This window comes from Stigmatopora nigra, chromosome 4 (assembly GCF_051989575.1).
Source record: "Stigmatopora nigra isolate UIUO_SnigA chromosome 4, RoL_Snig_1.1, whole genome shotgun sequence".
Classification (NCBI taxonomy): Eukaryota; Metazoa; Chordata; class Actinopteri; order Syngnathiformes; family Syngnathidae; genus Stigmatopora; species Stigmatopora nigra.
In genome coordinates, this window is record NC_135511.1 from 105475 (window position 1) to 133467 (window position 27993).

General features: G+C 57.1%; 3 protein-coding genes across 7 annotated transcripts; 2 read left to right on the forward strand and 1 right to left on the reverse strand.

The window, feature by feature from the left end:
* Positions 1-281: 281 nt before the first annotated feature.
* Positions 282-7055, reverse strand: LOC144195369 (centrosomal protein of 78 kDa-like). 4 transcript variants are annotated; one of them, XM_077714960.1, is made up of 16 exons: positions 6823-7054; positions 5191-5458; positions 4790-4965; positions 4637-4709; positions 4401-4504; positions 3855-4029; positions 3661-3774; positions 3333-3397; positions 3173-3251; positions 2983-3094; positions 2831-2897; positions 2612-2761; positions 2445-2540; positions 2095-2240; positions 1045-1183; positions 282-887 (listed from the first exon to the last, which is right to left on the reverse strand). In XM_077714960.1, the coding sequence occupies exons 1-16, from the start codon at positions 6823-6825 to the stop codon at positions 519-521; spliced, it is 2136 nt and encodes a 711-aa protein (XP_077571086.1). In that variant the 5' UTR covers positions 6826-7054; the 3' UTR covers positions 282-518. The 4 variants fall into 4 exon arrangements, with proteins under 4 accessions (XP_077571086.1, XP_077571088.1, XP_077571087.1 ...); XM_077714962.1 differs by having other exon boundaries at positions 2445-2522; positions 6823-7051; XM_077714961.1 differs by lacking the exon at positions 6823-7054 and adding an exon at positions 5938-6091.
* LOC144195368 (leukemia inhibitory factor receptor-like) lies at positions 6083-16940 on the forward strand. Of its 2 annotated transcripts, none has more exons than XM_077714959.1 (18): positions 6083-6309; positions 8697-8886; positions 8981-9117; positions 9256-9406; positions 9502-9777; positions 9952-10078; positions 10152-10291; positions 10378-10520; positions 10586-10739; positions 10817-10881; positions 11047-11278; positions 11571-11750; positions 13003-13095; positions 13319-13468; positions 13638-13775; positions 13940-14033; positions 14143-14209; positions 14285-16940. In XM_077714959.1, the coding sequence occupies exons 2-18, from the start codon at positions 8799-8801 to the stop codon at positions 14996-14998; spliced, it is 2949 nt and encodes a 982-aa protein (XP_077571085.1). In that variant the 5' UTR covers positions 6083-6309; positions 8697-8798; the 3' UTR covers positions 14999-16940. The 2 variants fall into 2 exon arrangements, with proteins under 2 accessions (XP_077571085.1, XP_077571084.1); XM_077714958.1 differs by lacking the exon at positions 6083-6309 and adding an exon at positions 6606-6789.
* A 709-nt stretch (positions 16941-17649) lies between these two features.
* Positions 17650-27887, forward strand: LOC144195885 (sperm flagellar protein 2-like). The gene is made up of 36 exons (XM_077715753.1): positions 17650-17978; positions 18571-18673; positions 18789-19017; positions 19137-19277; positions 19445-19589; positions 20017-20089; positions 20164-20365; positions 20519-20707; positions 20825-21012; positions 21306-21453; positions 21532-21748; positions 21858-21931; positions 22019-22064; positions 22172-22400; positions 22469-22715; positions 22820-22869; positions 22977-23137; positions 23205-23357; positions 23465-23589; positions 23678-23805; positions 23907-24045; positions 24132-24269; positions 24379-24501; positions 24573-24632; positions 24717-24876; positions 24975-25118; positions 25192-25330; positions 25434-25506; positions 25913-26069; positions 26150-26244; positions 26383-26565; positions 26693-26782; positions 26855-27037; positions 27140-27328; positions 27421-27543; positions 27749-27887. Exons 1-36 carry the CDS (start codon positions 17921-17923, stop codon positions 27812-27814), a joined length of 4968 nt encoding a protein of 1655 aa, XP_077571879.1. The 5' UTR covers positions 17650-17920; the 3' UTR covers positions 27815-27887.
* Positions 27888-27993: the final 106 nt, after the last annotated feature.

Here is a 27993-nt window from a genome sequence, read left to right on the forward strand (position 1 = left end):
AAAGAAAATGGAAAAACTCACCGCCGTTTGTCGTCCGTCTTCTCCCGTCGGGAGGTGGACGGCGGGCGCTTTAGGGCTTTTCCTTGGGGAAAAAGCCCCGGTCACCGGCGGGCGCTCACTTGGGCCGGCCACTTTTCGTACGGGTGGATTTTCCCGTGTACCTGCCATCAAACAAACAAACACTTGTTATCAGCGGAGCCATAAAAGCCGCCACGGACGCACGCTATTTATGATAGAAGAGAGGCGCTCAATCCACGAAACATTCCAGCCAGCTCCTATCGCTCTTTTCCTGCTCTTTATTGACATTGTTTTCCTTGATGAAAAGCAGCATCTAAATACAAAGCCACGAGAAGTCGGGATTCAAAAAGACACCGTGTCAGATGGACCAATCGGGACGGCCGAAAAGAAGGCTCCTTTGTGGCCTTGCTTTTTTTTCAGGCGGAGGGCTAAAGTCGGGCGGGGCCACCCGGCCAGGGCGCCGAGAGTCCACGTCGTCGGTTCCGAGCGCCGGAGCGGGATCAGCGCCGGCCACTTTTTTGCTCCAAAAATCCCCCGGCCGCCGGGTATCCGGGCAAAGTCTCCGTCCAGCCCGTCTGGGACCCCCGCCAGAGATTTGGCCAGCCGCCGTCGGAACTCTGGAGCGAGCGGTCGCCGCCGCCGCCGCCGCGGCCGTCGTCGTCGGGAGAGAAGCTGCGCTCCGAGCCCGAGTCGTACTGGGTTTGCGGTTCGAAGAACTGATCCGACTCCTCTTCCCTGATGGCGCTCAGGTCCGTCGGCGCCACGGCTTCCCCCGCTCCCTCTCCACGCCGCGGCGACGGCGGCGGCGTGGTGGTGGTCGCCTTGAGGCGGCGGCCGTACGCCGGGGTATCGTCGGGGCGAGCGCCAGCCTGAAAAGATGGCCACAGAAACGACAGTGCTATCTTTTGTTTTGCCAAAAGGGAGGCGTGCATCCTCATCCACTGGCGCTCTGCTCCTTTCTCAGAGCGCAATTGGGCCCCTTTCTGGCCGGAAGGAGCTTTTACCCAAGAAAAAACTAAAAGGTACCCAATTTTGCGACGCGGCGGCGTGGTCGCGGGAAGCGTCCGCCCGGCTACGCCGTCCCAGCGTGGACGAGAGCCGCGGTCGCCCCACCGGCGGGAAATCCGAGGCGTCGATGCCGGCCACGGACGCCAGCTGGCCTAGACTGAGGGGGGGGGGGGCAAACGTTGAAAAATGTCAATGTCACAGTCCCAGTGTACCACTCCCGCTCGAGGCAATAAATTGGCGTTGTGGCAATGGGAAGATATTTGCCTCCACGCTTTGTCTTTTGACATATTCAAAGGCAAAATGGAAGCGGCACTTCTTCTTTTGACAATTGCTTTGGCGGCGGCGGCGGCGGCCACAATACAGACTTTTGCTGTTGTCTCCAGTCAGTCTTGCGTCATCATGTACACAATTTGAAAATGATTAGATAAAAAAGCGGGTGGGGATTTATCGCATGGCAAGGAAATGCTGATCACAGACCGATTAAAAAAAAAAAAAGAAAAACAAAGTTATTTACAATCTCTCTGGCTTTATGGAGCGCACTACAGGAATGAGGGATTATCAAATGCGTCAAAAGTGGCCTGGCGCCTACCCAATCGCCCTTTACTCGACCGGGGCCGGCCGGCCAGCTGGCCCCGCCAACGTACGCTATCAAAAGAGCCAATGGCAACGCACGGCGAGCACATTGCTAGTTCCTTCCTTGTTTGGCCGCAGCGTCAGAATGAAAAAGAAAGCGTGGGCCTTGCTTGGGCTTGCACTTTCATTCTGCGCTGGCCCCAGTCCCGCCATGACTTTCGTTCTGAGGCGGATGACTTGAACTCTGTGTGACCTTGATACCCTTTCCAGACAGGAAAGCCAGCCCCTTATTTGACCACTGTCTTTTGCAGTGTTTCTCCTGCGCGCAAACGGAGGCACTAGGGTTTAGGACGCCGTCGGATGGACTCCCCTTGTCCCTTTGGCCCAAAGAAAGGTCGACGACCCGTGGCCACAGACCAAAAAAAAAAAAAGTCAAGTCAAAGTCACGAGTCCAGAAAGTGAAAATAAATGGGGAAAAAGGCAGCATTCACCCACCCGGCATCCTTGACCAGGTCCAGGAAGGCGTGGAACTTGCCAAAGGAGCGCTCGATGCTGTCCAGAACGTCTTCGTCGTCTAGGGCGCCGCGCTGGCGGGGCCACGGCGGATGGCCGTCGCGCAGACGGGCGTTTTCCAGCTCCGCCTAAACGGGGGAGAAAGGGAGGGAGGGAGGAGTTCCATTCAAATCCCTTCATCCCAATTGCCCATTTGCCCTGGCAAATTCAAGTGGACCACGTCGGTGGCTGCTTATCCGCCTTCGCCCCGCCTCCACGCCTTCGCCCCGCCTCCACGCACGCGTCTACGTACGGTAGCCATCGTGCCCAGGTTGTCCCCCGCCCCCCCGTACCTCTCGGAGTAAAGATTCAGCTCCAAGTCTGGCCCGGCGCTCCTCTCTCAGCCTCAGACGACATTCCTGGAGCGCTACCTGCGGGACGAGAGGGAGCTACAGAGAGCCTCCAGCCTCTGGGGGAGACCCGGGACCACACGGCGGGCCGGTGGGCCGGCGGGCCTCACCTGCATCCGTTCCAAGCGTCGCTCGGCTTCGCTCTCGCCGCCGCCGAGTCCTTTTTGATCGCCCGCCACCGCGGCTCCGCCCTCTCGCGCGTCGTCGTCGTCGTCGCCGCCGTCCTCCGAGGCGGACCCCGACGAGACTTTGGAGGCGGCCTGACGGGGTCCCAGATGGCAAAACGGCAAATATTTCACGGCAAAGGGGGGGACGGCCCGAGGACGTACCCGGCCTCCGAGATGCCGCGGCCCGACGGGGGAGGCGCGCCGGCTGCCGTCTGCGGGAGGAAAGCCCCTGGGGGAGGCCGGGAGGGGCGTCAAAGCGGCTTTTCCACCCACCGCCGCGCCAACTATAGCCGGGTGGGCCTCTCCTCACCTACCTCTGGCGTCCGGCGCGGGCGGCCGAATGATGAGGCACGTGTCTGCGGGGGGAGGCGGCCCGTCCCGCGGGAGCCGACAGGGAGCGTTGCTCTCGGACCGCCGGGGCGCTCCCTTTTTGGGGCGACAGGGAGACGACGGTCAACTCCCTTGGCGCCCGGACGGGACGAGGGCCGGCTCCTGACGTCTCACCCGTTCGCTCCGCTCTAGAGGCGGCGCGTCGCTTGGCCCCCCTGGGTGGCTCTCTGGCGGCCGGCGCCAGCCAGCCGTACTGCGGTCAAAGACACAAGAGAGGAGGGCCTTTTCCCGACGGCCCCGGCCGGCCCGGTCGGACCCGGCGGTCGCGGCTCACCTCTGGCGCCTGACTGGCGGCGCTGGTGAGGACTTTCTCCGTGATGGTCTTCATTAGCGCGTGATCTAGGACGGCAAGAGATCAAAATGAGCGCCCCCTCGATGACATTTAACCGTCAGTGCAACCTAAAGCAATGGGTGGAGTTTAACTCCCGAGAGTGGGCTAAACACACCATGAGTAAAAAGGAGACAAAACAACCCCGCTTTGGCGCACATTTTAGATGAAAACCCCAGAGAAAAAAAAAGTCTTGGCAATATAGCTGTAAAAGAAAAGAGAGAGAGAGAGAGAGAGCGCTTGGTAGAGACGGACGGAAAGGACGCCAACGTACCGACCAGAGGATTATTCCGGACATCCAGGACGCAGAGCGTGCAATTGGTCTTGAGGACTTCCAGCAGACAACGAGCGCCTCGATTGGAGATGCCGCATTTCTGAAGGTCCACCGCTGCGCGGAGAGGACGGCAAGTGGTCTTTGCCCGCCGAAAAGGTCTCCCAACGCCAGGCGGGCGGGGCCTTTTTCCTCACCTTTAATCCAGTGGTCCTCGGCCAGCTGGCGTCCCAGACGAGCGACGCCCAGGTCCCCGATCAAAGAGTTGGCGTTGAGGGTGAGGCGTCGCAGGCCGCCCATCCCCTCAAACTTTGGCCGCTGGTAGCGCAAGGACTGCGCCCACGCCGTCCCGTGCCTCTGTATTCCCTGATGCTAAAAACAAAAAGGAAGTGGCCTTTGAATCAATTGCCCACCGTCACGGCTCCGACGCACCGTCCGTCTGTGAATGCCCGATTTCGCTCGCCGGACATTTTAACCACCCCGGGGGGAGGGGGGGGAAATAGCACCTCCGTGAAGTTGGCGCATCAACCCACGTCGGCCACTAGATGAAGACAAAAGCGCAGCACACAACTAACTACTATACAGAAGCTTGCGCCACGGTCTTAAGCGGGGGGCCGGCCGGTCCCGGAGAGGCCCCGTCATCCCATTTCCCGCGTGAAAAGTCGGATTTGAAACGGGTGCGGTGAGTGATGGGACCTTAACTTCAAAAGGCTTGTGGAAGAGATGCCGGAAAGCGCTTTCACCTGTATGATGTTGGCCAGATGATCGGCTCCCCTCCATGTGATGTTGCATCCTGTCAAATCCACTTCTTTGATTCTGCTAGAGTATTTGACACTTTGGCAAATAACTGAAGGAGGAAGAAAAAAAAAAGCAGAAAAAAAAAACGACAATTCAATTGAAAATTGCCACACATATATTCTTTTTGTCTCTTTGAAATGTGGGCCAGCCAGCGCCACAACAATGGGGCCATATCTCTTACCCTCCAGACCCTGGTCACCGATGGGACAATTTGCCAAAGAAAAAGCCTCCAGGGAAAGCGCGTTGGCCAACCCCTGAAATGGAAGCCGGTGGCAAAAAGGCCCGGTCAAGTCGCCGGGGGCCATTTCCGGCCGGCCCGACTGCTCGGCCGTACCTTTGTCAAAAGGACGAGGTCTCTGTTCCTCAGCAAGAGGCCGTCGAGCTTCAACGTCTTCAGGTTGGGAGAGATGGACAGACACTCCTTCAAAGCCTTGCACAACTTGAAGGTCACGTCCTTGGAGCGGATGGACGGGGGCTTCTTCCGGAACACCGGCTTGTAGTACTTTCTATCTGCCGCGGGAGACGGATCTTGTAATTAGAGCGCGTGTTCAACTAGCCCCTTTCCCCAGTGGACCGGGACGAGGGAGGCTTCCTCGGATGAGCCCAAATGGCACGATGCAATACGCATCGAAAGCCGGAAGGCGAAGACCGCCGGCTGCAGCGAGAGCACACCGGAGGGCCCATCATCAAAAAGAAGGGCCGTCGGCGGCCACCACGGCGAGAAGCGCATCTCACCCACATCTCCGCACCCGTGGCTGGTCTGGAAGGCGCTCACGATTGCGATGTGGCCAAGGTGCTTATTGATGGAGATGGAGTCCAGGATGGGGGCCCAATCGGCCATTTTGGCCCTGTCGCCGTTGAACTCCAGAAGGCCTTTGTCCACGTGCATTTTGACCACGGTGAGGGGGGTGGAGCCCTGTTGGGTGCAGGCGTAGTTGTAGTACTCGGTGAAGTTGTCCGCACCCAGCCGCCGCATCTCCACGCATTCTTGGCCCATGGCTGACTGCAAGAAGAATCAGAGCACACAAATCACCATTCCTTTCAATGTGTCCCGCCCCCAGATTGATTTCAATTCATTTCAATGCCTTCATTGTCATTGTACAAGTACAATCACACGTAAACTGGGGACTTTTAAGAGAGATACACGCTTGCTTGCTTGCTTTCTCGACTCACAACAAACGTCGCCAAGTAAGCTTCGTGGTTTACAAGGCGCTGCTAACGCTAAACGGAAACGATGGAAGCCGTTCATTACCACTGTACAAGTACAATCAGATTTAATAGTGCACACGTAAACTGGAGACTTTTAAAAGAGATAGACGCTTGCTCGCTCGCTCGCTCGCTCGCTTTCTCGGCTCACAGCAACCGTCGCCATGCAAGCAGCGTCGTTTACAAGGCGCTGCTAACGGTAAACGGAAACGCTAAAGGCAAACGCTAAAGGCCGTAGCATGGGGGATTTGAAGAGAAGACGTGATATTAACAAACCAGAGACGTCGGGAAACAAGGTGGGCGCTTTCGGTAGCGGGGATAAAAGCGCTCGGCGGGTTCTGTTGTCGAAGGGAAACCGGAAGAGTGGACGTTTAAAAAGTGACGCCATCTTCTTCGCCGTATCCACGCTCGCGCTTGAGCTCCCTCTATTGTACGGAATACACAGTGTCAAAATGGGGCTCGGCCTCCTGGACATTGAGCCTCAGGTCAAGAAATCAAGCAAGCGTTGAAGCAGTTGACACGCCGTGCGTGGCGTTTAAAGCGTTTCAATCGTTTTTTTCCGCGTTCCCAAACATTTTTGCAGCCACCTCCGTCTCAGTGAATGTATACGCACGGTGCACAGCTACAGCTTGAAGGAGTGGAAATAAGGTATGATCGGACCCCGTATGGCCAGCGAGTTTTGAAATGAGGTTTTTCTTTTTATGATATACGTACTATACAACTGTTCATTCGACCATTTCACTGTATATCATCAACGTTTCGGCACCCCCTCCTTCTGAGTGCCGTTGAAGCCAGTGTGTCATTTGTCCAGTGGTACATGAACGCACCACAACGACGCACTTTCTCGCTCGCTCGTTCGGACTGTTTTCGACGAATCCTATTGGCCCGGTCAAGTGCCAATCTAAAACGGTGCCTTCCCGTAATCCCAACCCCCTGGTTTTCTATCCATTGGGATTTTTTTTTTTGGTAATGTTTTTGTTTTTGCCATACCGAGCGAGCGAGCGAGCGAGCGGGTCGGCTCGCGACATTGCCGCGTCTAACATTGAGAAATCACCGCGACATTCGTTGGATTAGGCGCTTTTTCCTTCCTGGCATCCCGAGGAATTGTCGAGCGCAGCAACGCTCAAGGTATTTTGTTTCTGCTGATGAAATGGGGCTCACCATAGGCGTGAAATGGGTCTGTCCCCTCGCAGCTGGCCCACTGGCGCTGCCCTCAAATGTCTTTTGCCGAGGCGTTCTTTCCAAGGAGGTGCTTTATCCTCAATCGAGTGGCGTCAAATTCGCCGATGCGTTTGATATCAGCCTCATCGTGCCCGTGTCGGTGGATAAAACGTGACGTGAGAGCCGCCCCGCTCCCGTCGCCGTCCCCTCGAAAGTCATGAAAGTCATCTTGCTGCCGGAGACTAGCTAAGGCTAAGGCTAATCTGAATTGACACCTAGTGCGCAACGCGGGCTACTCCGTTTGTCCAAATCGTACGCTCGGATCCTTCTGTCCAAATGTCTAACAACGCCATATCTTGACCTTAACCATTTATTTTTCAAGATCAGTTGAGTCAGTCAGTCTTTCTTGACTCGGTTTGTTTGTTTGCTTGCTTTCCCATTGAATAGCAGAATATGTGGAGACACGCCACACGAGGATGGAAAAGAAGCATGCTCATAAATGATATTAGAGGTGGAACACCATGAAATGATGACGATTGGACATTTGGTCATCTATTGAGTTATGGCAATAACATCACATGTCGGTTTGTTTGTTTTTAATAGCGCAATTGACGGATGATTTGGAGACCATTCGGAAGATGCACCAGCTATGTGGGGTTTATCCCAAAATACGATCTGGCGCGTGTCCTGAATCACGGCAGTAACCGAAAACAACATTGGATTCCGTTCCATCTTCACAGTCCATTTGAAATCATTCGATGGTGATGTACATTGATTGACGGAGGGAAGGAAGAGGGCCCCAAGAACGTCCTCCTACTAAAATCCGGAAAGTGACTTTCTTTCTGCCTTTGCTGGGTCGGCTTGAGCGTTTGGAGCGCCACACACGCCAGGTCGCGCCATTTTGAGAGAGCAAACGCTCGTAGGGCAAAGACTTGTTTAAGGTTTGAGGGAATGGATGTGACACATGGCCTAACGTGGCCTAACGTGGCCTAACGTGGCGTAACGTGGCGTAACGTGGCGTAACGTGGCGTAACGTGGCGTAACGTGGCTTCAAATGACAGACAGATGAAGCGCTAGCTTGCTTTGTAAGTGCCGACCGCGTTCCTTCCGGTTGTTTTCCTCATCCGCCCGCCCGCCCGCGCCGGCATTTACGGTATACCCAGTGTATCCCGCGCAGCCGCCCCGCCCTGCTAGTTTTCCCCGCCCCGCTCCTCCAAGGCATATGATTTCTTGGGTGTGCGGCGTGCCTTTCAAGCCGTCCTTTTCCTCGGCGGCCTTTCCCGCAAAATGGCTCATTGTCCAGCATCCGGTCGTGGTTTGCCTCGGCTTGGTAGGATGTGGTGGGGGCCGGCCGGGGGAGGGCTGTAGCCGGCGAGGTGTGTAGCTTGATTGAGGATGAAGTCCTACTTTGTTTACTGTCGCGCGTGCCCGAGCTTGTCGGTGGAAAGCACGGGCCCCCATTTCCCGGCACGCCGGCAAATGGGAGAATGCGTGACACGATGGCACAGGTTTGGCTGGCAATGTGTGGCTTTTGTTGCCGCCAACAACCTTATGCATGATGATTACGCCATCTTTTGTGGACTCAAAGTGGCCGTAGACTGGAGAAATGAAATCCGCCCGCCCGCCCGCCTGCCTGCCGTGATGATGCAGCCGTGTAGAGTTGGCCAGTAAATGACTTGGCTGAGATTGTTTGGACTTCCAATCGGGCGTAGAGGGCTTATTGTACACGTGCCGCTGTCCCAATCATGTCTTTTCTGCTAACCGCTGGTGTCCGTCACGCCGCCGGGCAACGGCCAGCCGAGGCCAGTCGAGGCCAGTCGAGGCGCCTCAAACCAAGCCAACGCGTATTGAAGTATGCTTGTTTCTGTTGGCAGGGAACGCTCTGGCCATTTTGCTGCCGTAGCGGAAAGGAGCGCAGCGTTCGCCGGCCTCCATCGGCCTCCACCGCCCCGGCCACTCGGCCCGGCCACTCGGCCATGCCTGCGTGGTGGCCCCAGCGCCGCCGCTGGGCCGTGTGGCTCAGCTGTTGCTTCTTCTCCGTGCTACACGCTCACGTGCAAAACGGTGGGCATTTTCAGCTGGCTATCGATCCGGGGGGTAGAAAAAAAAAAGGCCAAACAAAGGCCAAACTTGGATATTTGCTCCCTTGCCTTTTTAGAGTTGCGCGCACCGCAGCAAGTGACCGTGACGGGCAACCGGCAGACGCAACAAATCAGCGTATCCTGGCGGGGAAGCCACGCCTCCGCATTTGACGTCATCATCCTCAGGCCCGAGCTCAACCAAACGGCCTTCTACGTGAGAGCGCCTTTTCTTTCTCTAGCTGGAAGCGGGCCGGTGGGGGCGCCGCACCACCTCCAATCGCCGCACCTCCTCCAATCGCCGCTCCTCCTCCAATCGCCGCGCCTCCTCCAACCGCCTCCTTCCGTCTGTCAGGTCACGGGCTTGAGCGCCAACGAGAGCGGAGGGCGGCAGGAGTGGGAGTGGACCTCCCCCGAGCCTCTGGAATGCACCTCGCTGTCGGTCCAGATCCGCTCCAGAGAAGGGGCGGCGACCGGCGCCTGGAGCGCCCCCGCCGTCCTACCAGGTCGGGGCGCCCCGGATCCGAGCGGAGTCGTGCCGTGCCCCGTGTTCGTTTGATTATTTGCAACGATCCTTTTGTTTCCCCCCCCCCCGCTACAGGAAACGACGTGCCCGCCAAGGGCGGCTTTCAGTTTTACCCCCAGGATGGAGTGATGGCCGCCGGGAGCAACGGCACCTTCTGCTGCGTGCTGGCCCAGGGCCTCCGCCTGGGATCCATCCGCTACGGCTCCACGCTGCTGGAGGCCACGCGGCTCAGCCGGCGGAGTTACGGCGTGACGGTGACGAGGCAGCCGCCCTCCACCACCTATGGGATCAACGTGGTCTGCCAGGACCTGCATAAGAGTCAAGTGGCCGGAACCGTGCTCTTTGTGGGATGTGAGTGCCTTTTTGAGACGACATATTAGACGAGCCTCGAGTGTGGCAACAAAAAAGAAAGAAAGAAAAAGGGGGCTAAACCTTTTGCCTTCCAAAGTAGAATGTATCTGGAGCATTTCCCAGGTGGCCGGCGCCCGCCCGTTCACCGGGTAGCTTCTTTTCTCTCCTCTTCAGACGCCCCCCTGCTCACGGACCTGCAGTGCCACACGGAGGATCTGGTGTCGGCCACGTGCCGGTGGAAAAGGGCGCGGAACACGCACCTCCGCGGCAAAAGGAGAACGCGCTTCACCTTGAACCACAGGTGGGTGGACGCCAGAGCACTGGCCCGCCGGCCAACCCGACTCACGCCGCCGCCGCCGCCGCGTCTTTTGTAGGGAATGTCCCGAGACACAATTCACGGACACGGAGATGGAAAGCTGCGCTTCCCAGGTGTGGGAGGGCAACTGGACCCTGGAAGCCGTCAATCCCCTGGGACACTTCGTCCTGCGGGACGGGGCGCAGATGGAACACCGAGGCGAGCCGTCCGTCGGGTCAAACGCCGGCCGCCGGCCTTCTCCACGGCCGGCGGCGTTTGAATCTCCTTCCCGCTCTCTCTTCCAGTGCGTCCCACGCCGCCTTTGGAGCTGAGCGCGGAGGTGAGCGCTTGGAACGCCACCTTGCGCTGGAGCTGGGAACACGCCGCCTACCGCTCCCTGTCGCTGGTGTGCCAGGTGCAGCTGGGCTCCGGGGGCAACGGAACAAAGGTGCTTTGGGGGCGCCCACCTCCTTGGCCTATTTGCACGGCATCTCAAGCACATCTCTCCTTTAGCGGCCCTTCGCGGGGGTGGGTCTGAGGTCGGCGCGTCTCCTGCAGCTTCACCCCGACCGGGATTACCGCGTGAGAGTCCGCTGCGGCGCCCGGCGCAATTTTTTCGAGTGGGGAAACTGGAGCCGCTCCCTTTCCTTCAAAACCCACATGGACGGTGAGGAAAAAGCCTCCCGACTTTATCCTGGCCGCCACGCCGGCTCCCCGACTAACTACGGTGTGGACCCTTCCTAGTTCCCGAGGCTCCCGACGTGTGGATGCGAACGGACCACGACAACAGCGCCCACGTCGTCTGGAAGGTGATTTGGCGTCTGGTTTGCGCTCGCCGACGGCTTTGCGGCCCGTGCTCTTCATTGGCGCGAGGGCCACTGGGCTTTTGGCGTCGTCGAGCGCCGCCGACGGCATTTGCTTTCAAGTGGTGGCTCAGCCCGAGCTCGACCCGAGTCTGTCCCCCTCCTCCTCAGCCCCTGACGGCCCGGCAGAGCCACGGCCGGCTCACGTCTTACCAGGTGACCTGGCGGAGCCCCGGCGAGATGGCGGGGGGGCGCACGGAGAGTGTGGGCCCCCGCACTCGGACGCTGCCGCTCCACCCGGCCCGGACGGACGGCTCCACCCGGATCACGGCCACCGTGGTGGCCAAGAACGCGGCCGGGGCCTCGCCGCCCGCCACCGTGGTGATCCCCCTCGGCGGCCCAGGTGCGTACGGAGCCCGTGCGGAAGTGAAACAATGTGGACGGCTCCCTTTGGCTCCCTTTGGCTCCCTTTGGCTCCCTTTGGCTCACTTTGGCTCCCTTTGGCTCCCTTTGGCTCCCTTTGGCTCCCTTTGGCTCCCTTTGGCTCCCTTTGGCTCCCTTTGGCTCCCTTTGGCTCCCTTTGGCTCCCTTTGGCTCCCTTTGGCTCCCTTTGGCTCCCTTTGGCTCCCTTTGGCTCCCTTTGGCTCCCTTTGGCTCCTCTTGTCTCACACGGGCCGTCCCGTTTGTCTCCTCAGACCAGACCGTGGTGGCCGAGAGCCGAGCGGACGCCACCGAGCGAGGCTTCGCTCTGGTCTGGCCGGAGCGCGCCGACTGCGGCTACGTGCTGGAGTGGCGCGACGCCCTCTGCTGGCGGGACTGCTCGGTGGAGTGGCTCCGGTTAGCCCCGGGGAGCACGGAGGCCACCGTGGCGTCAGGTACGTTAAAACCGCCGCCCCGCTTTGCGATGACGCTAGCTCGGATGGACTCTAAGTTCTACAGTGGTACCTGGACATACGAGCTTCATGGACATATGAGGGAAGCTGTAGCATCCCATAAGACTAGGCATTTATATAACAGGGCTGGGCAAAAGTGAGTGCTTTGCTTTCAAGCTGGACAGAGCAAAACTTCCTGCAATACTGTGTGTCCTGCGAGTGCAATCAGTGAATCGGCGTCAGCCGCTTCTGGCGCGGGCCAACCCCCGGCCGGGGCCGCTTCAAAGTTTGTCAGTCGGCTCGGCTCGGTCGGTGCTGGACGAAGGCTTGAGCCGAAAGCTCCCCCATCCCTCCTCTTTACCCACGTTGGCCCAACCCCCGTCCTATCAACTTTTCCACCTATGTTTGTGGCCGGCTCTGAAAACAAAAAGGAGCCAGTTCAAGACTTTTTTTGTTGACCTATAGTTGGGCCTTCAAATTGCAAACTTTTCACCAATGAAGAGAGAGAGAGAGAGAGCGCGCCTAAAAAAATGGAACCATTGGACATATGAAGGAAAACATTGTGTCCTCTAAGACTAGGCATTTATTTAACAGAGTTGGGCACAATTTAAAAAAAAGGGCCAAAAGTGAGTGCTTTAGTTCCAAGCTCCAAAGAGGAAAAGTTTTCTACCATACTGTGTGTCCTGCGAGTGCAATCAGTGGATTGGCGTCAGCTGCTTCACACAGCCCAACCCCCGCTGAGTTGGTCGGTCCTGGACCTGTCCATCCAAAAGCGCGCCCTCCCTCCCTCCCTCCCTCCCTCCCTCCCTCCCTCCCTCCCTCCCTCCCTCTCTCCTTCCCTCCACGCACGTTGGCCCAACTCCTGTTGATTGAATTTTGTCAGCTATGTGCCTTTGTCACCTTTGTATAGCCAGCCAGCCCTTTTTTTGACCTTTTTCAAAGGTGGGCCATTAAAGTGCCAAATTTTAAACCATTTTCACCCATTCGAGAGCACCTTTGTCGAATGATATTTCAGCCATTTGGTTCTACGCAGCTGTGTATGATGACAATAAAGGCTTTGGATTTGATATAAAGGCCCAGCATCACTTTTGGCCCCTTCTTTTCAGCCCTGTTAAATGAATGCCTAGTCTTATGGGATGCTATGTCTTTTCTCATACGTCCGATGCTTCAATTTGTTGGAGGCGCTGGCTGGCTGGCTGGCTTTTCAATAGTGAAAAGTTTGCACTTTGATGCTCACTCTCCAATGGTCCCTCAGGGCATTTTCAGCCGGGCGTCAAGTACAACATTTCCCTGTTCAGCTGCTCTTCGAAGCCGCTGCGACGTTGGCACGGCTACGTGCGGGAGCTGGGTAAGCACCACCAACCTTTTTTCTTTAACCCACCCAGTGTCATTTGTTTTCTTTTGACAAGTCCTTCTCCTCCTCCTTCTCCTCCTCCTTCTCCTCCTCCTCCTCCTCCTCCTCCTCCTCCTCCTCCTGCTCCTCCTCCTCCTCCTCCTGCTCCTCCTCCTCCTCCTCCTCCTCCTGCTCCTGCTCCTGCTCCTCCTCCTCCCCCTCCTCCCCTTCCCTTTAGCTCCCTCCGGGACCGTGCCCCACTTGTCCGTCAGTCAGCAGGACTCTGACGCCGCCTTGACTTGGGGGGTCATGCCAGAGGTGGGCAGGCGAGGTTACCTGCTGGGCTACAACGTTTACCTGGACAACGACCCCGGCGTGGCGCTATTGGGTAAAACCTTCGGGCTCCCCTCCGAGTACGCGGCGGTCTGCGAGGGCGTGCAAATGACGGCGTGCAAATGACGGCGTGCAAATGCCGGCGTCCAAATGACGGCGTCCAAATGACGGCGTGCAAATGACGGCGTGCAAATGACGGCGTCCTCTTTTCCCCATCCCGCCAGCCAACCTCTCGGGAGAAGGGAGCAGGAAGTACACCGTGAAGGGTCTCTCCAAGGGCACCTACAAATTCACGGTCAAGGCTTACACTTTGGCGGGCGAAGACGTGGGCGCCACCGCCTCCATCACGCTGCGTCTCTTGGGTAGGTGGACCGGGCTACCATACTTGCGTACGTGTGGCAAAGGCATCCAAATGAGCTCCCCCCCCTCCACCATTTTCAAGTGGATGGTGAAAACAATGTCTTTTTTTCCCTTCCATTCCCTTTTTCAAGTATCAAGCGGGATGTGCTTTTTGTGTGCCTTCCAGCGGACTGGCTCATCCTGGAAATCCTGACCTCTCTGGGAGCCACTGCACTATTTCTGGCCATGGTCACCTTCCTCTGCTACAGGAAACGAAAATGGTGAGTGAGGCTTCTCGGGAGCTCGGCGCCGGCAAACGGGAGCTCGGCGCCGCCCCGAGCGAGCTAGCCAGCCAGCCAGCGTGACATCTTGCGTGGGCTTTGTCGTCAGGGTCAAGGGAGCCTTCTATCCCGACATTCCTCAGCCCAAATTGAACGACGACTGGAGCAGGACGCAGGTGGGTCCCCTTTTACGGTGGGCCATTTAGGCCACGTAGCCCGGTGCTCTCACACCACCGCTTTGGACCCGACAGGGGCCGCTGGACGTGAGGGCGTCGCCCAACCACCTGGTCCGCGTGGTGGAAAAGCCCCAAGTGGATTCTTTCAAAGAAGTGCTGGTGGTCATTCCCGAAGAAGACGAGGATGAGGCCCGACAAGACGACGGGGTGACCACCACCACCACCACGACAACGGCGGCGGCGGCGCGCCGCCAGCGGCCTTCCTCCTTGCGCCGCCACGGCACCACCGACTCTTCCGACTCCTCGGTGGACTCCGGGCAAATGGACGTCTTCTACACGGGGATCCAAACGTCGGCGTCATCTCGGCTCTCCCCGGCGGACGTGGGACGGCCGGCTTCCCTGGCGCCGGCCCACGAAGGGGGTTACCGGCCTCAGAGGCAAGCGCCGCCGCCCGGGGAGGACCGGCGAGACGGCGAGCCGGAGGCCTCCCCGGGTGGCGGGCGAGAGGCCTCCCCGGGCGGCGGAGGCTACAAGGCCCAAACCGCTTGGCGTTCGGACTCCCCCGGGGAGGCGGAGGAGCGGCCGACATCTCTGGGCTCACCCGGGGAGGAGGAGGAGGAGCGGGCGGCGCCGCCATCTCTGGGCTCGCCCGCCTCCGTGGCTTCCACGCAGTTCCTCCTGCCCGACGGCGAAGCGGAGCAGCCCGGCCGGGAGAAGCGTCCGATGTCCGTGTCGGCGGCGGCGGCGGCGGGCTGGTTCACCAACTTGCTCTCCTCCGCCAAAGCGTGACGGGCTCTGGTGGGAAAGGTGGCCCGCGGCCCGTCCAGGCCCATAAAAATGCCAGACGTAGCGTTTTGAGGGACCGGCTCTTTGGTCTTGGGCAGCGGTCAATGGAATGTTTGGAAAACAAAAGAGTGGAGTGGCGGCTTCCCATTTCCTGCTAGTTTAGGCTAGAGTAGAGTGCTCACGGCACGGCCATTTGTTCTTTGGGATTCAAGTGCTTTGGCTTCAAACTTTATTGTCAATTTCAGCTTTACAGAGACCAAGAGCTTGGCTTGTCAACAGTCATATCACTCCTACATATCTCTATCTATATCTATCTATGTACATAGGCAGTAGGTGTGGGGTTGCTTTGATTTCTAAGCTGTCAAGAGGAAAGCTTTCTTTCCAATACTGGTGTCCTAGCAGTGCAATCAGTGGATTGCAGTCAGGTGCGGCTCATTTCACTTGCGTGTGGCGGCGGTGGCGGCGGCGGCGGCGGCGGCGGCGGCCCTTCCCCCGCTGTGGCTTGGATGGACTTGCAGCCACAGTGGCTTTTGAGGACTGCCTTGTCCAAAAACCCAAACGCCCACCCACCCACCCACCCAGCCAGCATTAGTGACCCGGCCGGGCGGGCGGGGCATTCAACACTGACCTATTGGCATTTGACTTTATTTTCATTTAGGGAAAACACTACACCACCACCCATGTTGTTTTCAAGGCAGACATTTCAATATGTATGTATGTACTACAAAGGAACTTTAGAATGATTATTTTTTTAATGTTTAGTATGAATGGGAATGTGTTGATGGACTTGCTCTATTCACCAGATGATGCCCTTATGCACTTTTTAGTAAGTCATTATTTGACACGCAAACAAATACTGATTCACATGTATTATTTTTTTACTCTGGAATTGTCTGGACAATGACACTAATGATATAAGCTAGAACACGATGGCAACGTCATGTTATGTTACTTTCAACAGTTTACATTTGTCTTGCAAATTAGATTAAGGGATTCCGTTTTTAGTGATTTGATTTTTCACTCAATGTGTTTATAGGCCAGTCTTTTTGGACGATCACACTCGCGTCACATGGCGATGTAATATGTCAAAAGACATTTTGAAATTTGAGGGCGTCACTCACGTATTAGTTTGACGCCAGTGTGGTTGAATGGAATGCTTTTATTGTCAGAGATTCAAAGATGGTGCCTGTTTCCTTGTTTTTGCACCTTTCACGGACGGCCTCGTTTCCAAACCAATGTGCGTTCCGGGGAAGAAAAAGAATGGCCATCAATCGTAAGAGCGTTTGCCCTAGCCTAGATTTCACTTGAGAGGAGGCCTTCCATTTTGTCTGGCCTGGTGAAAAGCGTTGCGCAATGTGACTTAGGTTTGTTTGATTTTTCAGTCGGGGTGGCTTTGCCTGTTGGTACATTTAACCCAAAAGAGCGTTACAAGTCGGCTTTCCCGTCGTCTTCCGGCCGCCCGGCTTTACATTTGACTACTGCCACGGGAATGGCGCTGACCTCGTGGCCCGCTGGGTCCATTCCTCGGGCGCTCATCGGGCGCTCCTCGGGCGCTCCTCGGGCGCTCCTCGGGCGCTCCTTTTGCTTTTGACTACTGAGGAAAAGGCTAATGTGGTTTTACCATAGACTAGATTGTGTCCAAAAGCTACGGCGTAACCTCAAATGACCTCCGGCCCAAATGACAACAAATGTGACAAGGGGCTTATTAGTCTGCAGAACTGTAAGCCAGCTGCTCGGGGGCTTTCTGCTTGGAACATGACTGCATTTATTGCTTCATTGATTTTTCTTTCTTTTTGGTCACTAATCCATGGCAACGTCACATTTCAAACGAACACTCTCACTGTCTTATGCAGGAACGATTGTTTACACTATAACCAAGAGATGTGAATGTTGGTCATGGCGTCTTCCAACGATATCTCAGTCTGCCTTCAAGCAGTGTATTGTAGTATCGTCAAATCCCAGTCTGGTCCGAAAGCAGAAAGCTTGTCGCTTGTGGACGGGCGGGCGGGCGGACGGACGCTCGCTCGCTCGCTCACTTCCTCCACGCGCCCTTCTTAGTAAGTGCATGTCGTGCTGCTGTCTCAAGCCGATCATCTTCACGGAATCGCAGCACTTTCAAATCCTTTGGCTTTCAAATTAACACGGACTAACACCCGCATGAAAACATGCACCCGTAAATGCTCCGCTTGTTGTAATGGTTCAAATTGTCCCATTTGGAAGAGAATTTAGAAGGGGCATTAGAAAATGGAAATGTGGACTGTCTGAACCAATGCTTTATGTCGACACTCGTATCAAGCTGCAATCTTACTGGTGTAAAATAATACTAATAACGATGAAAAAATAAACAAGAAAAACTCATGTATTGTTTGGCAGTTTCTTTTTGACCCCTGTCACCTTACTACGTCCACATGTGTTTTGTTTTCGCATTACGTATAGCTCATTGAAGATGGCCGGTAAAAAAAAGGGGACTGACAAACAATCCCATTGGTTGCCATGGCCGGACAAGAAAAAAAAAAAAGAAAGTGACAGAGAAACAATTCCATTGGTTGCCAAGGTGAAGAAAATCCGTATCCATGGGAAAACGTGGCCCCGCCTACTCCGACGAGGACGTCGCTCAAAGTCGTTTTCGCGTTGCCATGGCGACGACTAAACCCCCGTAGTAATTCCTTTTTCGACCTTGTTTACTGAGCCGTTTTCGTCTCCACATACAAGTCGTTGTGCGCGTTTGTGTGGGCTTGACGTGGCCAAGTGGTCTGCAAGCCTTGTAAAGTAGCAAAGTAGCCGGAAGGTTCCCATGGTAACACTGCTTTTTCGCGCTCGTTTACCTGCCGTCGGCCCGCAATGATGACGCAAATGTAGAGCTTCTTCGAAAAAGTAGTGGTGGAGAATTAATACACTTGTGCAAGTCAACCAAACAAGGGCAATATGTCGGACATATTGTGCCGGTGGCTCAACGAGGAGCTTCGCTTATCAAAGTTCATCGGTAAGTTTGACTCAATTGACAGAGGCCGCTTTGCTAAATGATCAAAGTTCATCGGTAAGTGACTCAATTGACCGAGGCCGCTTTGCTAGCTCATCTACGCTAAATGCTAATTGTTGCTAAATGTGGTGGTGGTTCGTCTTTATAGTACATGATTATTTTTTCTTCTCACTATAACCACATTACAACAATATGCAGCGGTGGCACAAGAAGAGGGTTTTTATAACTTTTAATTCACGTGGAGAATCAGTCCAGGTGGAAGGAGTAAGAAGAATTCTAGTGTGTTATAATGTGTTCGGTGGATTTTACTCGAAGACTAATGACTGAGGTCGTCCAAAAAACGATTTAGAAGGCTTTTACATGATCCTTGAATGGAAAAATGTGAAAACTATCAGTCGAAAGATGTGTTTAGAGGTTTGGTTCTCAATTAGCCACAGCTGTGCTAATCATTGCTATATGAGTGACTTTGCAATTTCGTCGCTAGCTTTTAACTCGTGTTTTTGTCAAGTGCAGCTTCAAATAAGACATAGGAAATGGGTTCCAAGTTTTGCTATTGACTCGATTGCCTCGTTTGCTCTTTTTGACCCTAACCCAGAACCAAAGACTTTCGCCAAGGATTTTGCCAACGGTTACCTGGTTGGAGAGGTTTTACACAAATGCCAAATGCTTAATGATGTCAGCAACCTCACCAAAACAGAGTAAGTGGATCACCCGTACGACTCGTTCTGTCTTTGACGAGGAACGAGGTGCCGACGTGTGGGGACGTGTGCCGACGTGTGCCGACGTGTGCCGACGTGTGCCCCCCCCCCACAGCACCTCGGCGTCCAGACTGAACAATTTCACTCGCCTCCAGCCGACTCTCCATCGTCTGGGCATCTCCTTTGACCTGAACGCGGCTCAGGGACTGATTCAGGAGAAGCCCGGCTCCGCCACGCATCTTCTTTATCAACTCTACGTTTCGCTGGAAAAGCAGAAGAAGAAGAAATGGGAACTCTTGCAAACGGACGTCCTGCATCGGAAAAGTCAGCAGGTCTTCTCTGACGTAAGCGTGTGGTGACATGGCTCCGTCTCAGCCCGTCCCAAATCGGGACACCAGACCCCCACCCCGTGATTGGACGCCATCCCAATACGGAGCCTTTCTCCCTTTTTCTTTTCACGTAGCGGCTCCATCTGGTGGAGATGAAACGCGACGCGGAGCTGAAATTGCAGAAAGTCCATCAAGACTTGGAGAAGAGACGCCCTCAATCCGTCCCCAAGGAGAGTGACGAGCAGGAAGAGAAGAGGGCCTTGCACATGAGGAAGGTGATTGGGAGAGTCCCCTTTTTGTTTGGGCTTGTAACCTTCTGGCCGCCTGGGCTTGTAACCTTCTGGCCGCCTGGGCTTGTAACCTTCTGGCCGCCGCCGCCGCCACCGCCGCCGCCGCCGTTGCCCCCGAGCGATCCGCCGGACTGATTTTGTGAGCTCTCCAGTTTTCTCGTCCCAGGCACAGCGACGGCACGTCCAGTCAAAACCAGCCGGCCGACGTCCAGGCGCCAAAGGCGTCGTCCCACTCTTCGCTGGCCAACGTGAGGAAGCAGAAGCATCCGCAACGCAAAGATCAGCAAGCGGAGGGAGGTCACGCTTAGGCTTAAGAAAGACAGACGGAAAGGGCTCGGAGCGTTGCCTGTGACTTGACTTGTTTTGGCTCTCCTCTGCTGGCTTTGAGCTTTGTCCAACCGGAAAGAGATGATGGCGCTATAGATTGGCGCTGCGATGGAAAGGATGGAATTGAAGGCGGACTAAATTGGACTGACCTCTTGAGTAAAAGAGTACACTTGATATATCAGCTCAAAGACTTGAATCAGACTTGACCGAAAGGAGTGTTGTCTCTGAAATAAATATTTCCCCCCAAATAATTAAAAAAATGCCCAATACAGAGTCCACCTGAAATCTCGTACACACACACACACACACACACACAGACTGGATTTCTCCCAAATAGGTAGCAAACAAATAAACCCATGTCAAACTAATGTCTTGATACTTGTTTCCTTGCAGATAGTGCAGGCTGAAATTGCAGAGTTTGAGATGAACCGAAAGAAACTGACAACGTCGGGCTTGGCTCCGTCTTCGAGGTGACGTCCATTCCGTCCAGCTGAAACACATCATGGTGGCGTGTTTGTTAGAAGCTCATTGCTCCTCCGTTCAGCGGTCTAGACGTTCCACTCGCGGCTAGCGCTAAATATGGCGGCGGCGGCGGTGGTGAAAATGAGCTGACGCTCCAGTCCAGCAGCGCCTACATTCAGGAGATCCGCCAGAGGCTGCAGGAGAACGTGGCCGCCTCGGAGCAGAGAGAAAAGCGACGCATCCGCTGCCTGGTGGAGCAGCTCAAGGCGCACGTTGCTCAAGAGGTGAGCGCGGCAAAAGTTCCCCGGCTCGGCCTCCGAGGCACCGCGGCTGCGAGGCACCGCGGCTGCGAGGCACCGCGGCTGCGAGGCACCGCGGCTGCGAGGCACCGCGGCTGCGAGGCACTCACTCGCTCAAACCGCGTCGCCCCCCCGCAGGAGAGATGGCGAGAAGAGCAGCTGGTGAGGTGTCTGACGGGGCAGACTCAGCAAGAGAAGCGTCTGGCCGTGCAGCTCCTTCAGATGCGCAAGCAGAAGGACGCCTTCCGACAGAACCGCCTGCTGATCGAACAGCAGTTTCAGCAACAGCGGGAGAAGGAGTTCCGCGAAGCTCTGGAAAGGGAAGCGGTGAGATAACACCCACGCCCCCCCCCTTTCCGGGGCCGGCTCCGCCCGTCTCCGCCCGTCTCCGCCCGTCTCCGCCCGTCTCCGCCCGTCTCCACCCGTCTCCTTTTGGCCATTCAGGCCTTGACCCGACAGGCCCAATTGGACCGAGCCGAGGAGATCCAATTGGAGCTGGAGTTCTGCAAGAAGATGGCGGCCGATTGCGCCCGCAAGCGCTCCATGAAGCACTTTGAGAACTGCAGAGAGATTTTGGAGCAGATTTTGGACTTGGCCACCAAGGTCGGAGAATACCGCCTGCTCACCGCCAAGTGAGTCTGCCGACGAGAGGGAGCGCCCTAGGGAGCGCCCTAGGGAGCGCCCTAGGGAGCGCCCTAGGGAGCGCCCTAGGGAGCGCCCTAGGGAGCGCCCTAGGGAGCGCCCTAGGGAGCGCCCTAGGGAGCGCCCTAGGGAGCGCCCTAGGGAGCGCCCTAGGGAGCGCCCTAGGGAGCGCCCTAGGGAGCGCCCTAGGGAGCACTCTGGGGAGCGCCCTAGGGAGCGCCCTAGGGAGCACCGGTCGGCCGGGCCCGGCGCTCCGGGCTAAAGGCCGAGCCCCCTTTTTTAGTTTGATTCCAGCCAAGTTGATGCGCGAATGGAAGGAACTCCTCCTGAACGGTCTGCCTCTCTACGATCAGCGGCGGCCCACCTCGCCCGACCCCGTGGAGCTCCAGAAGCAGGAGCTCCTCAACGTGCAGGATTATCAGGAATACGTGGTACGAGAAGTTGTTGGCGCCGCCCCCGACCGGACGCCGGGCCTCCGTCACCACCGCCGCTTTCACGCTCTTTGTCAGAACATGGTGGGAGAATGGACGTGGACGGAGGAATCCGGGGAGCCGGATTCTCCGCCGGTGCCCGGCCTCAACATCATCCTCAGGCACGTGCTCCTGAGGATGAGGAGCATGATCCCGCTTCCCAGTCCCTCGGCAATTCCCGGTTACAGGCTCAAGGCCTGCGTCCTGGGCAAGTTCTGCTCCGGCAAGACCACCTGCCTCAACAAGATCGCCAAAGGTACGCCCCCTCTGGCAAGGTGTGCATTTGTATGGAGGCTAATTGCAACCTCAAAGGGAAGAATGATCTTCTGACAGCCTTCTCATTGTGGTCCTCCCCTCTGTTTTAGAACTGAAAATATGCGTGCTGTCGATGGACCGCTTGGTAGAGGCGGCTTTGACCGCCTACCAAAGAAAAGACGTGGTGAGCCGGCCGGGATTGACCGAGCCAGCTCTTTGACTTGACGTGAGCGCTCGCCTAAGAGCTCAAATTGTGGCCCTTTTCAAACAGGTCACAGAAGAAAACCAGCACGAGCTGGCCATCATTCTCAATACCGGTGGGTACGGACAGCGCCGTCCGTTGGGCCCGCCGGCACGCCGTCCCGCCCGCCCGCCCGCCCGGCGGCACCCTGTCATTTTCATTTTGTCTTGTCTTCTTCTTCAGATCTCAATAGCAAAGAGGAAAAAGCCTGCCTAAATGTAGGTTTGTCACGTGCGCGGACGGAAGACCGGCGAGGTTTTACCGGCCCCGGCCTAGCCCCACCCACCAGCGCTTCCCCCGTCTTCCAGTTGTCCGTCCGCGCCATGCTCGGAAGAGCCGCCGCCGAGAAACTCGGCGACGGCGGCGTCATTCCCGACGAGCTGTTGGTGGACATTGCGGTGGAAGCCATCAGGTACGTACGGAGAAAGCAGGCGCCGGCGACCGGGCGGGACTGGCCTTTTTTTTTTTGTTGACACGCAGCCGGATTCCTTTGGAGTCGGGCTGGATCCTGGACGGCTTTCCGGTCAACATGGACCAGGCGCACCTCCTGGAGACGGCCATGGCCTCCATGGATACGGGATACGAAGTGGCGGGGGCCAAGATCGACCTGGCCATCGATCCCAATCCTCCGCCTCCCCCGCCCCAGCCGCCGGCGCTGGATTTGGCCGTGCTGCTGGACGTCCCCGATCAGTGCGTCGCCAAGCGGGCCGTCAATCACGTGGGTACGGTCACAAAAGGTACACCAAATTTTTGGCGTCTTCCCGCGAGTGAAATGTCACCCAATGTCCGTGGTACAAAGATGGCGGCGGCGGCGGCGCCGGCGCCGGCAAGTCCACTCCGAGCGTCAACGGGAAATTGTTTGTGGCGCAGATTTCGCACAGGTACTGAAATGTCCGCCCGGGGCGGGAGACTCAACCCCCCCCCCCCCCCCACCCCCCCCCCCCTCCCCCGCGCCCTTCCATCCCAACTTGCCCCTTTGCTCTTTTAGGATCACCTCTTTTCAGGACAACTGGGCCAAGCTGGAAGAGTGGTTCGGAAACGCCGGCAGAAAATGCATTCTGACGCGCGTGAAAGCCGACGTCCCCAAGAGCGACCTTTACGTCACGGTGAAAAATATTGTGCAGAAGGCCATCACGCAAAAACAGGAAGGTAATTGCTAAGCCGTCCGTGCTCTTTGCGTGTGTCGCTCTGCGTCTACGTACCTTGTGTCTATCAGCTCCGCGGCTGCAAATTGTCGAGGAAGCGGCGTTGGACAGCTCACCCGCCGTCACGGCGCCGCCCTCCACGGCGGCACCGTCCACGGCGGCGCCCTCCGCGGCGCCGTCCGTGGCAAATGACGACGGCAACTCCACGATGGCCACGTCATCGGGTAGGATAGCGAAAGATTTTTTGGAATAGCAGAGAGCCACGAGCCGCCGCTCACGGCGGTCCACGTGGCGGAAGCGCTCCGTACTTAACGGAGCGGCCCGCTGGCAGATCAAGCCAGCAAGCTGTCGACGGACTCGTCGTACGAGGACGACTCGCAAGAAACGCTGCCGACCTCCTCCTCGCCCGTCCCCGGTTCCATCGGCTGGCTGTACGTGGACGAGCCGCTGTCCTCGGTAGGCCGGCGTCGTCGTCGCCGCCGCCGTCGCCGCCCCGCGAGCTGGCTCCCGTCCGGACAGGCGTTTGGTGTCGCCCCTCCCCCAGGATAAAGCCGGGTATTTGTGCCGTCAATGGGAAGCCATCTGCGATTGTTACGTGAGCAGCGTCAAGGCCGTGATGCAGGAACTCCGCTTGGAACGCACCGTCATCGACCAACAGTTGTACGACATCAGGTGACGTTTTGCCCCGACGCCGCCCCCGCCGCCTGTTTTCGGGCAAACGGCAAAACTTTTTTCTCGGCGTTCCCACTTCAAAGTCCGTGACCCATTTCCAGGGAGGAGTTCCAGCACTTTCTGGCGCGACCGGACCTGAAGCAGGAGTTGGTGTCTCAGTGGCAGAAGGATTACAACGGCATCCCCGACGACCTGAGGAAAAACGAGGAGACCAAAGCCGAGCTCAACCATCGCTTGGACGTGAGACCACCGTTTCCAATGTCGGGCCGGACCTTGAAACCGGGCGGACGTTTGAAAGGAGGCCCTTGCCGGCCGTGACTCGGCAGGATCTGCGAGAGCACCTGTGGGATATCGTGGAAACGCACAAGGACGACGACGAGATGCAACGGGCTGTGCTCATCCGAGAGAAATGGTTGGAAGACCACACCACCATCCTGGTCAACCACCACTTGAGGCTCATCCAGGTACGGGCGGGGCCGGGTGGGCGGGGCCAGGGGCGGGGCCGGGCCGGGCCGGGCAGGGCAGCCTTCCGCCCTTTCCACTTTCTGCACGCTACATTTGTCTTTTTTGTAGGTGGAGTTGAGCCGTTTTCAGAACACGCGCAATATCTTGCGGGACTACTATCTGAGCGGGGGTCAACAGGAACACCTGGACTCCATCCCCCTCATCGACATCGGCGAAACAGAACCTCCCAAGGTGACAAATGCCCGGTGACCGATTGGACGCCATCCAAAGCGTACACATGAATTTTGTGCTTTGCCCTCCAGGTGCTCCGTGATCTGGTCATGGCCAAACACGAAGACGCCCTCACCGTCATCAGCAAACTGGTAAGGCGCCTTTGGTGGCCGACGGAGCCACGGCGCCCGCCCGGGCACTTAAAGTTTGGAGACACCCACCCCCGTCTTGCCTAGGTGTCGACAGAACCTCAACAGCTGGAACTCAAGACGCAAGACAGTGAGAAAGAGAAGGAAAAGGTCCAAGAGAAGGAACGACTCCAGGAGAAGGAGAAAGAGAAAGAGAAGGAGAAAGAGAAGGACGCCAACAAAAAGAGTAAAGACAAGAAAGGCAAAGGTGCCCACCGAGAAGAGCACGGGCCCCCCGGCGCCCCCCCCCCCCCCCCCACGGGCCCGTCTCCTAACGGCTGGCGTGTCTGCTGTCCGTCGGTCCAGGTTCGCCGTCTCCTCCGCCCACGCCCGTGCCCGCCCCCAGCCCGCCGCCGGCCGGCGAGACGGCGGAGAAGAGCGTGGCGGGCCTTAAAAACGACAAGCAGAAACTCATCGTCAGGGAGTACACGGCGGCCTTGAAGCACGAAGGTAGCTAGCTGGGCGCCCCTCTCGGAGCGGGCCACTCGTCCAAGGGTGTGTGCTCTTGTCTGGTGTCTTTCAGAGAAGGCGTCGCACGCCCGCATTAAACTGGTCAACGGCCACGGCCTGCATCTGCTCAACTCCCTGCAGAGCCGAGCCGAGTGCATTTTTGCCGACATGCGAGACAGCTTGGAGGCGCACTACGTTGCGCAGATGAACAGGTGGCCCTTTTAAAACTTGACCCGGCACAAACTCTAGCCCAAGGAGCCACCACCCGTGGCGTTGGAGCGCACGCAAGCAGACGCTCCTCTTTTCCCCCCTCAGCATCGACCAACTCACAGAAGTCGTGCGCCACTTCATCGAGACGGCCACCAAGATTGAGGACGAGCTGGTGTTGGTATGTAAAGACATCAAGTGTCCTTACGGGCTTTTCTTATCGTTCTCGGCGGGAGGCTTTCGTGCATCCTGTATACGTACATCAAAGTGCTGGAGAGTGACAATGGAATAATAAAAAAAAAAAAAATCCAGAATGCGGCACCGTTTTCCGAGTGGTAAAAATACACTGTTGGGATTTTGAGCACCACTTTTTGGTAGCGGGTTAAGTTTAGTTTAGCTCGAGGATGATGAGCACCTGATGCGAGGAAGGCGACGCGTGGTGTAATTCGGGTGTTGACCGCTAGATGGTAGCAGTTCGATTGATTGAGGATGTCATTTGGACGAAAAAAGTTCGAGAAGGGAACAAGTGTAGGTTCCATTTTTTTGCAGTGTAGCGTGCATTTTAATGTTGTTGTTTTTTCCTATAGGAAAGTATTGATTTCTATTTCAACGGAGACTCCAGATTGATGGCGGGTTCGCCGACTCAACGCAACTTGCCTCCGTCGGAGAGAGCCACCGCCTCCATGCTGACGGCCCTGCAGCTGGATTCCCTTTACCACTGTCTCTGCAACGAGGCTCCCACCGGTAAGGACCAGACTCGAAAGAAAGACAATTTTCTCTCTCTCTCTCTCTCTCCGAGCCAAAGCATTTCCCCTTTTTTTAAGGTGTCATGTCCAGTTCAGAGTTCTTCCATCTGATTCGCGACATCCTGCCTTTCAACACGCTGCCCGAGCCTTGGGAGAATATGACGGAAGACCAGGTGAGGGCGCGGGAGAAAACTTTCTGACTGCCGCCGCCGTCGGCGCCGTCGGCGCCGTCGGCGCCGTCGGCGTGCCGGCGAGCTCACACGTGTCCTTAAAGCCATCCCATCCAATTTGTTTCCCCCGTGGTTTTGCAGTTGAACGAGATCATTTCCCTGCTGGCCGACGGCTACAAACAGATCGATTGGCGTCGCTTCCTGCTCAGTGCTGCCATCCCTTGGCCCTTTCCCTCCTTGAGACAGCTGCTGCTGGTGCGTCAGGCTTTTAAGGAAGTCGACGCCGACGACACCGGCTACATCAGCCAGGAGCAATACGCGCAGGTCGGTCTCCACGGCGACAGGCAAGCTCCCCGGCTGGGAGAAGTTGCCGCGTGGTGGTCCCAAAGCCTGCAAGTGCATAAATGTGGGCGGGCGGCGGCGCTAACGTGGGCTGGTTTCCAAACGTCAGGCGGAGTTGTGGTTCCCCACCCTGAGCGAGGATTCCATGGCCGAGGAATCTCACGAGCCTCTTGATAATCGTACCACTAACCTACGCAAGGTAAAGCCCGGGTCGGGGTGGCCGGGCGGACCGCGTGGGCCGGGTTTTAAAGGAAGCTCTTCCCCCGCCTAGTTCTTTTTCCAGCTGTTTTCGGATCACTCCACCACGCCGCCGCAACTGGACTACATGACCATGCTTTTGTGCTTTGCCTCCGATCCCGACCCCAAGAAGGGCTTCATCAAGGCCCTGAGCGTCATGACGGGGCATCACCTCTTGTACTCTCCCTGCGCTCCCCCGGATGCCGCCACTTCGTCGGTGGGTGGGCGGGCGGGCAAAAAGCCAAATGACACGGCAAAGGGCGCCTTTTGTCAGTAGCATCAGCGGTAGCATTTTTGCCCTTTGTTTTTTCTTCCACAGAGCGACACCAGTCTGATACTGTCCGGAGGGAAATCCAGGACGGAAGAGAGCTGCGCGGCCAACAGCCTGCTGGCCACGCAGACCGTGTCCATCCCGGCTCTCCTGTCGGTGGTGGGGCCCGAAGTGGGGAAGGTGAAGGGCCGCGCCGCCCTTCATTCCGGCTGCTCGAGCCAGAAGGAGAACATCGAGGTGCGTATGGACCGCGGCGGCGGCGGCCACCGGCCGCTTTCGAGCGGCCGGTGGCCGGCGGCCGTCCGAGCCTCCTCTGTGCTCTCGTCAAGCATCTGATGCAAATCTTCGCCGAGCTGGGCTACACTCCGGAGGACGTCATCCCCTTCTCCATCCTGTCGGAGCACCCGTCCTTTCACAACCTGATGGAGAACACGGACCACCATCTCTTTGTGGTACGTGAGTCCAGACCAGCCTTGACATGTTTATTTTTGAAACGGGCGCGTCTCCACCACGTTGGCTCCAAAATCTGCCAGCAGTGGGTACCTTTTGGCTGACGGCGTTTCTCCCCCGTTTCTCCCCCGTTTCTCCCCCGTTTCTCCCCGTTTCTCCCCCGTTTCTCCCCCGTTTCTCCCCCGTTTCTCCCCCGTTTCCTTTCAGAACATTCACGACGTGCTCCAAGCCGCCCCCGAGCCGCGGGAAGAGACTTGGGCGTCTCCGCGTTGACGGCGCGTACCTTTTTGGTGCGTTTGAACTCACTCCCGTGTGCGGAAAGAATAAACCCTAACCCTTGATACCACCAAGCGCAAAGTGCTTATTTGCCGGCGGGGAAGGTGGTGTGGGGCCAAAGGCCGGCCAAAGGCCGGCCTTAGGCGGGCCAAAACATGGGCCGCGACGGTAGTTTC

Bases quoted from the DNA above. Each gene is read 5' to 3' on its own strand.
- LOC144195369 (XM_077714960.1), bottom strand. The intron at 3,775-3,854 runs GTGAGGAAAAAG...CTCTCCGCGCAG, and splicing joins CGAGGACCACTGGATTAAAG to CGGTGGACCTTCAGAAATGC. The intron at 2,762-2,830 runs GTACGTCCTCGG...GGACCCCGTCAG, and splicing joins CGCGGCATCTCGGAGGCCGG to GCCGCCTCCAAAGTCTCGTC.
- LOC144195368 (XM_077714959.1), top strand. From the start codon at position 8,799: ATGCCTGCGTGGTGGCCCCAGCGCCGCCGCTGGGCCGTGTGGCTCAGC. The intron at 13,096-13,318 runs GTAAGCACCACC...CCTTCCCTTTAG, and splicing joins CGGCTACGTGCGGGAGCTGG to CTCCCTCCGGGACCGTGCCC. The intron at 14,210-14,284 runs GTGGGTCCCCTT...TGGACCCGACAG, and splicing joins ACGACTGGAGCAGGACGCAG to GGGCCGCTGGACGTGAGGGC.
- LOC144195885 (XM_077715753.1), top strand. From the start codon at position 17,921: ATGTCGGACATATTGTGCCGGTGGCTCAACGAGGAGCTTCGCTTATCA. The intron at 21,013-21,305 runs GTGAGTCTGCCG...CCCCTTTTTTAG, and splicing joins TACCGCCTGCTCACCGCCAA to TTTGATTCCAGCCAAGTTGA. The intron at 26,783-26,854 runs GTAAAGCCCGGG...TCCCCCGCCTAG, and splicing joins GTACCACTAACCTACGCAAG to TTCTTTTTCCAGCTGTTTTC.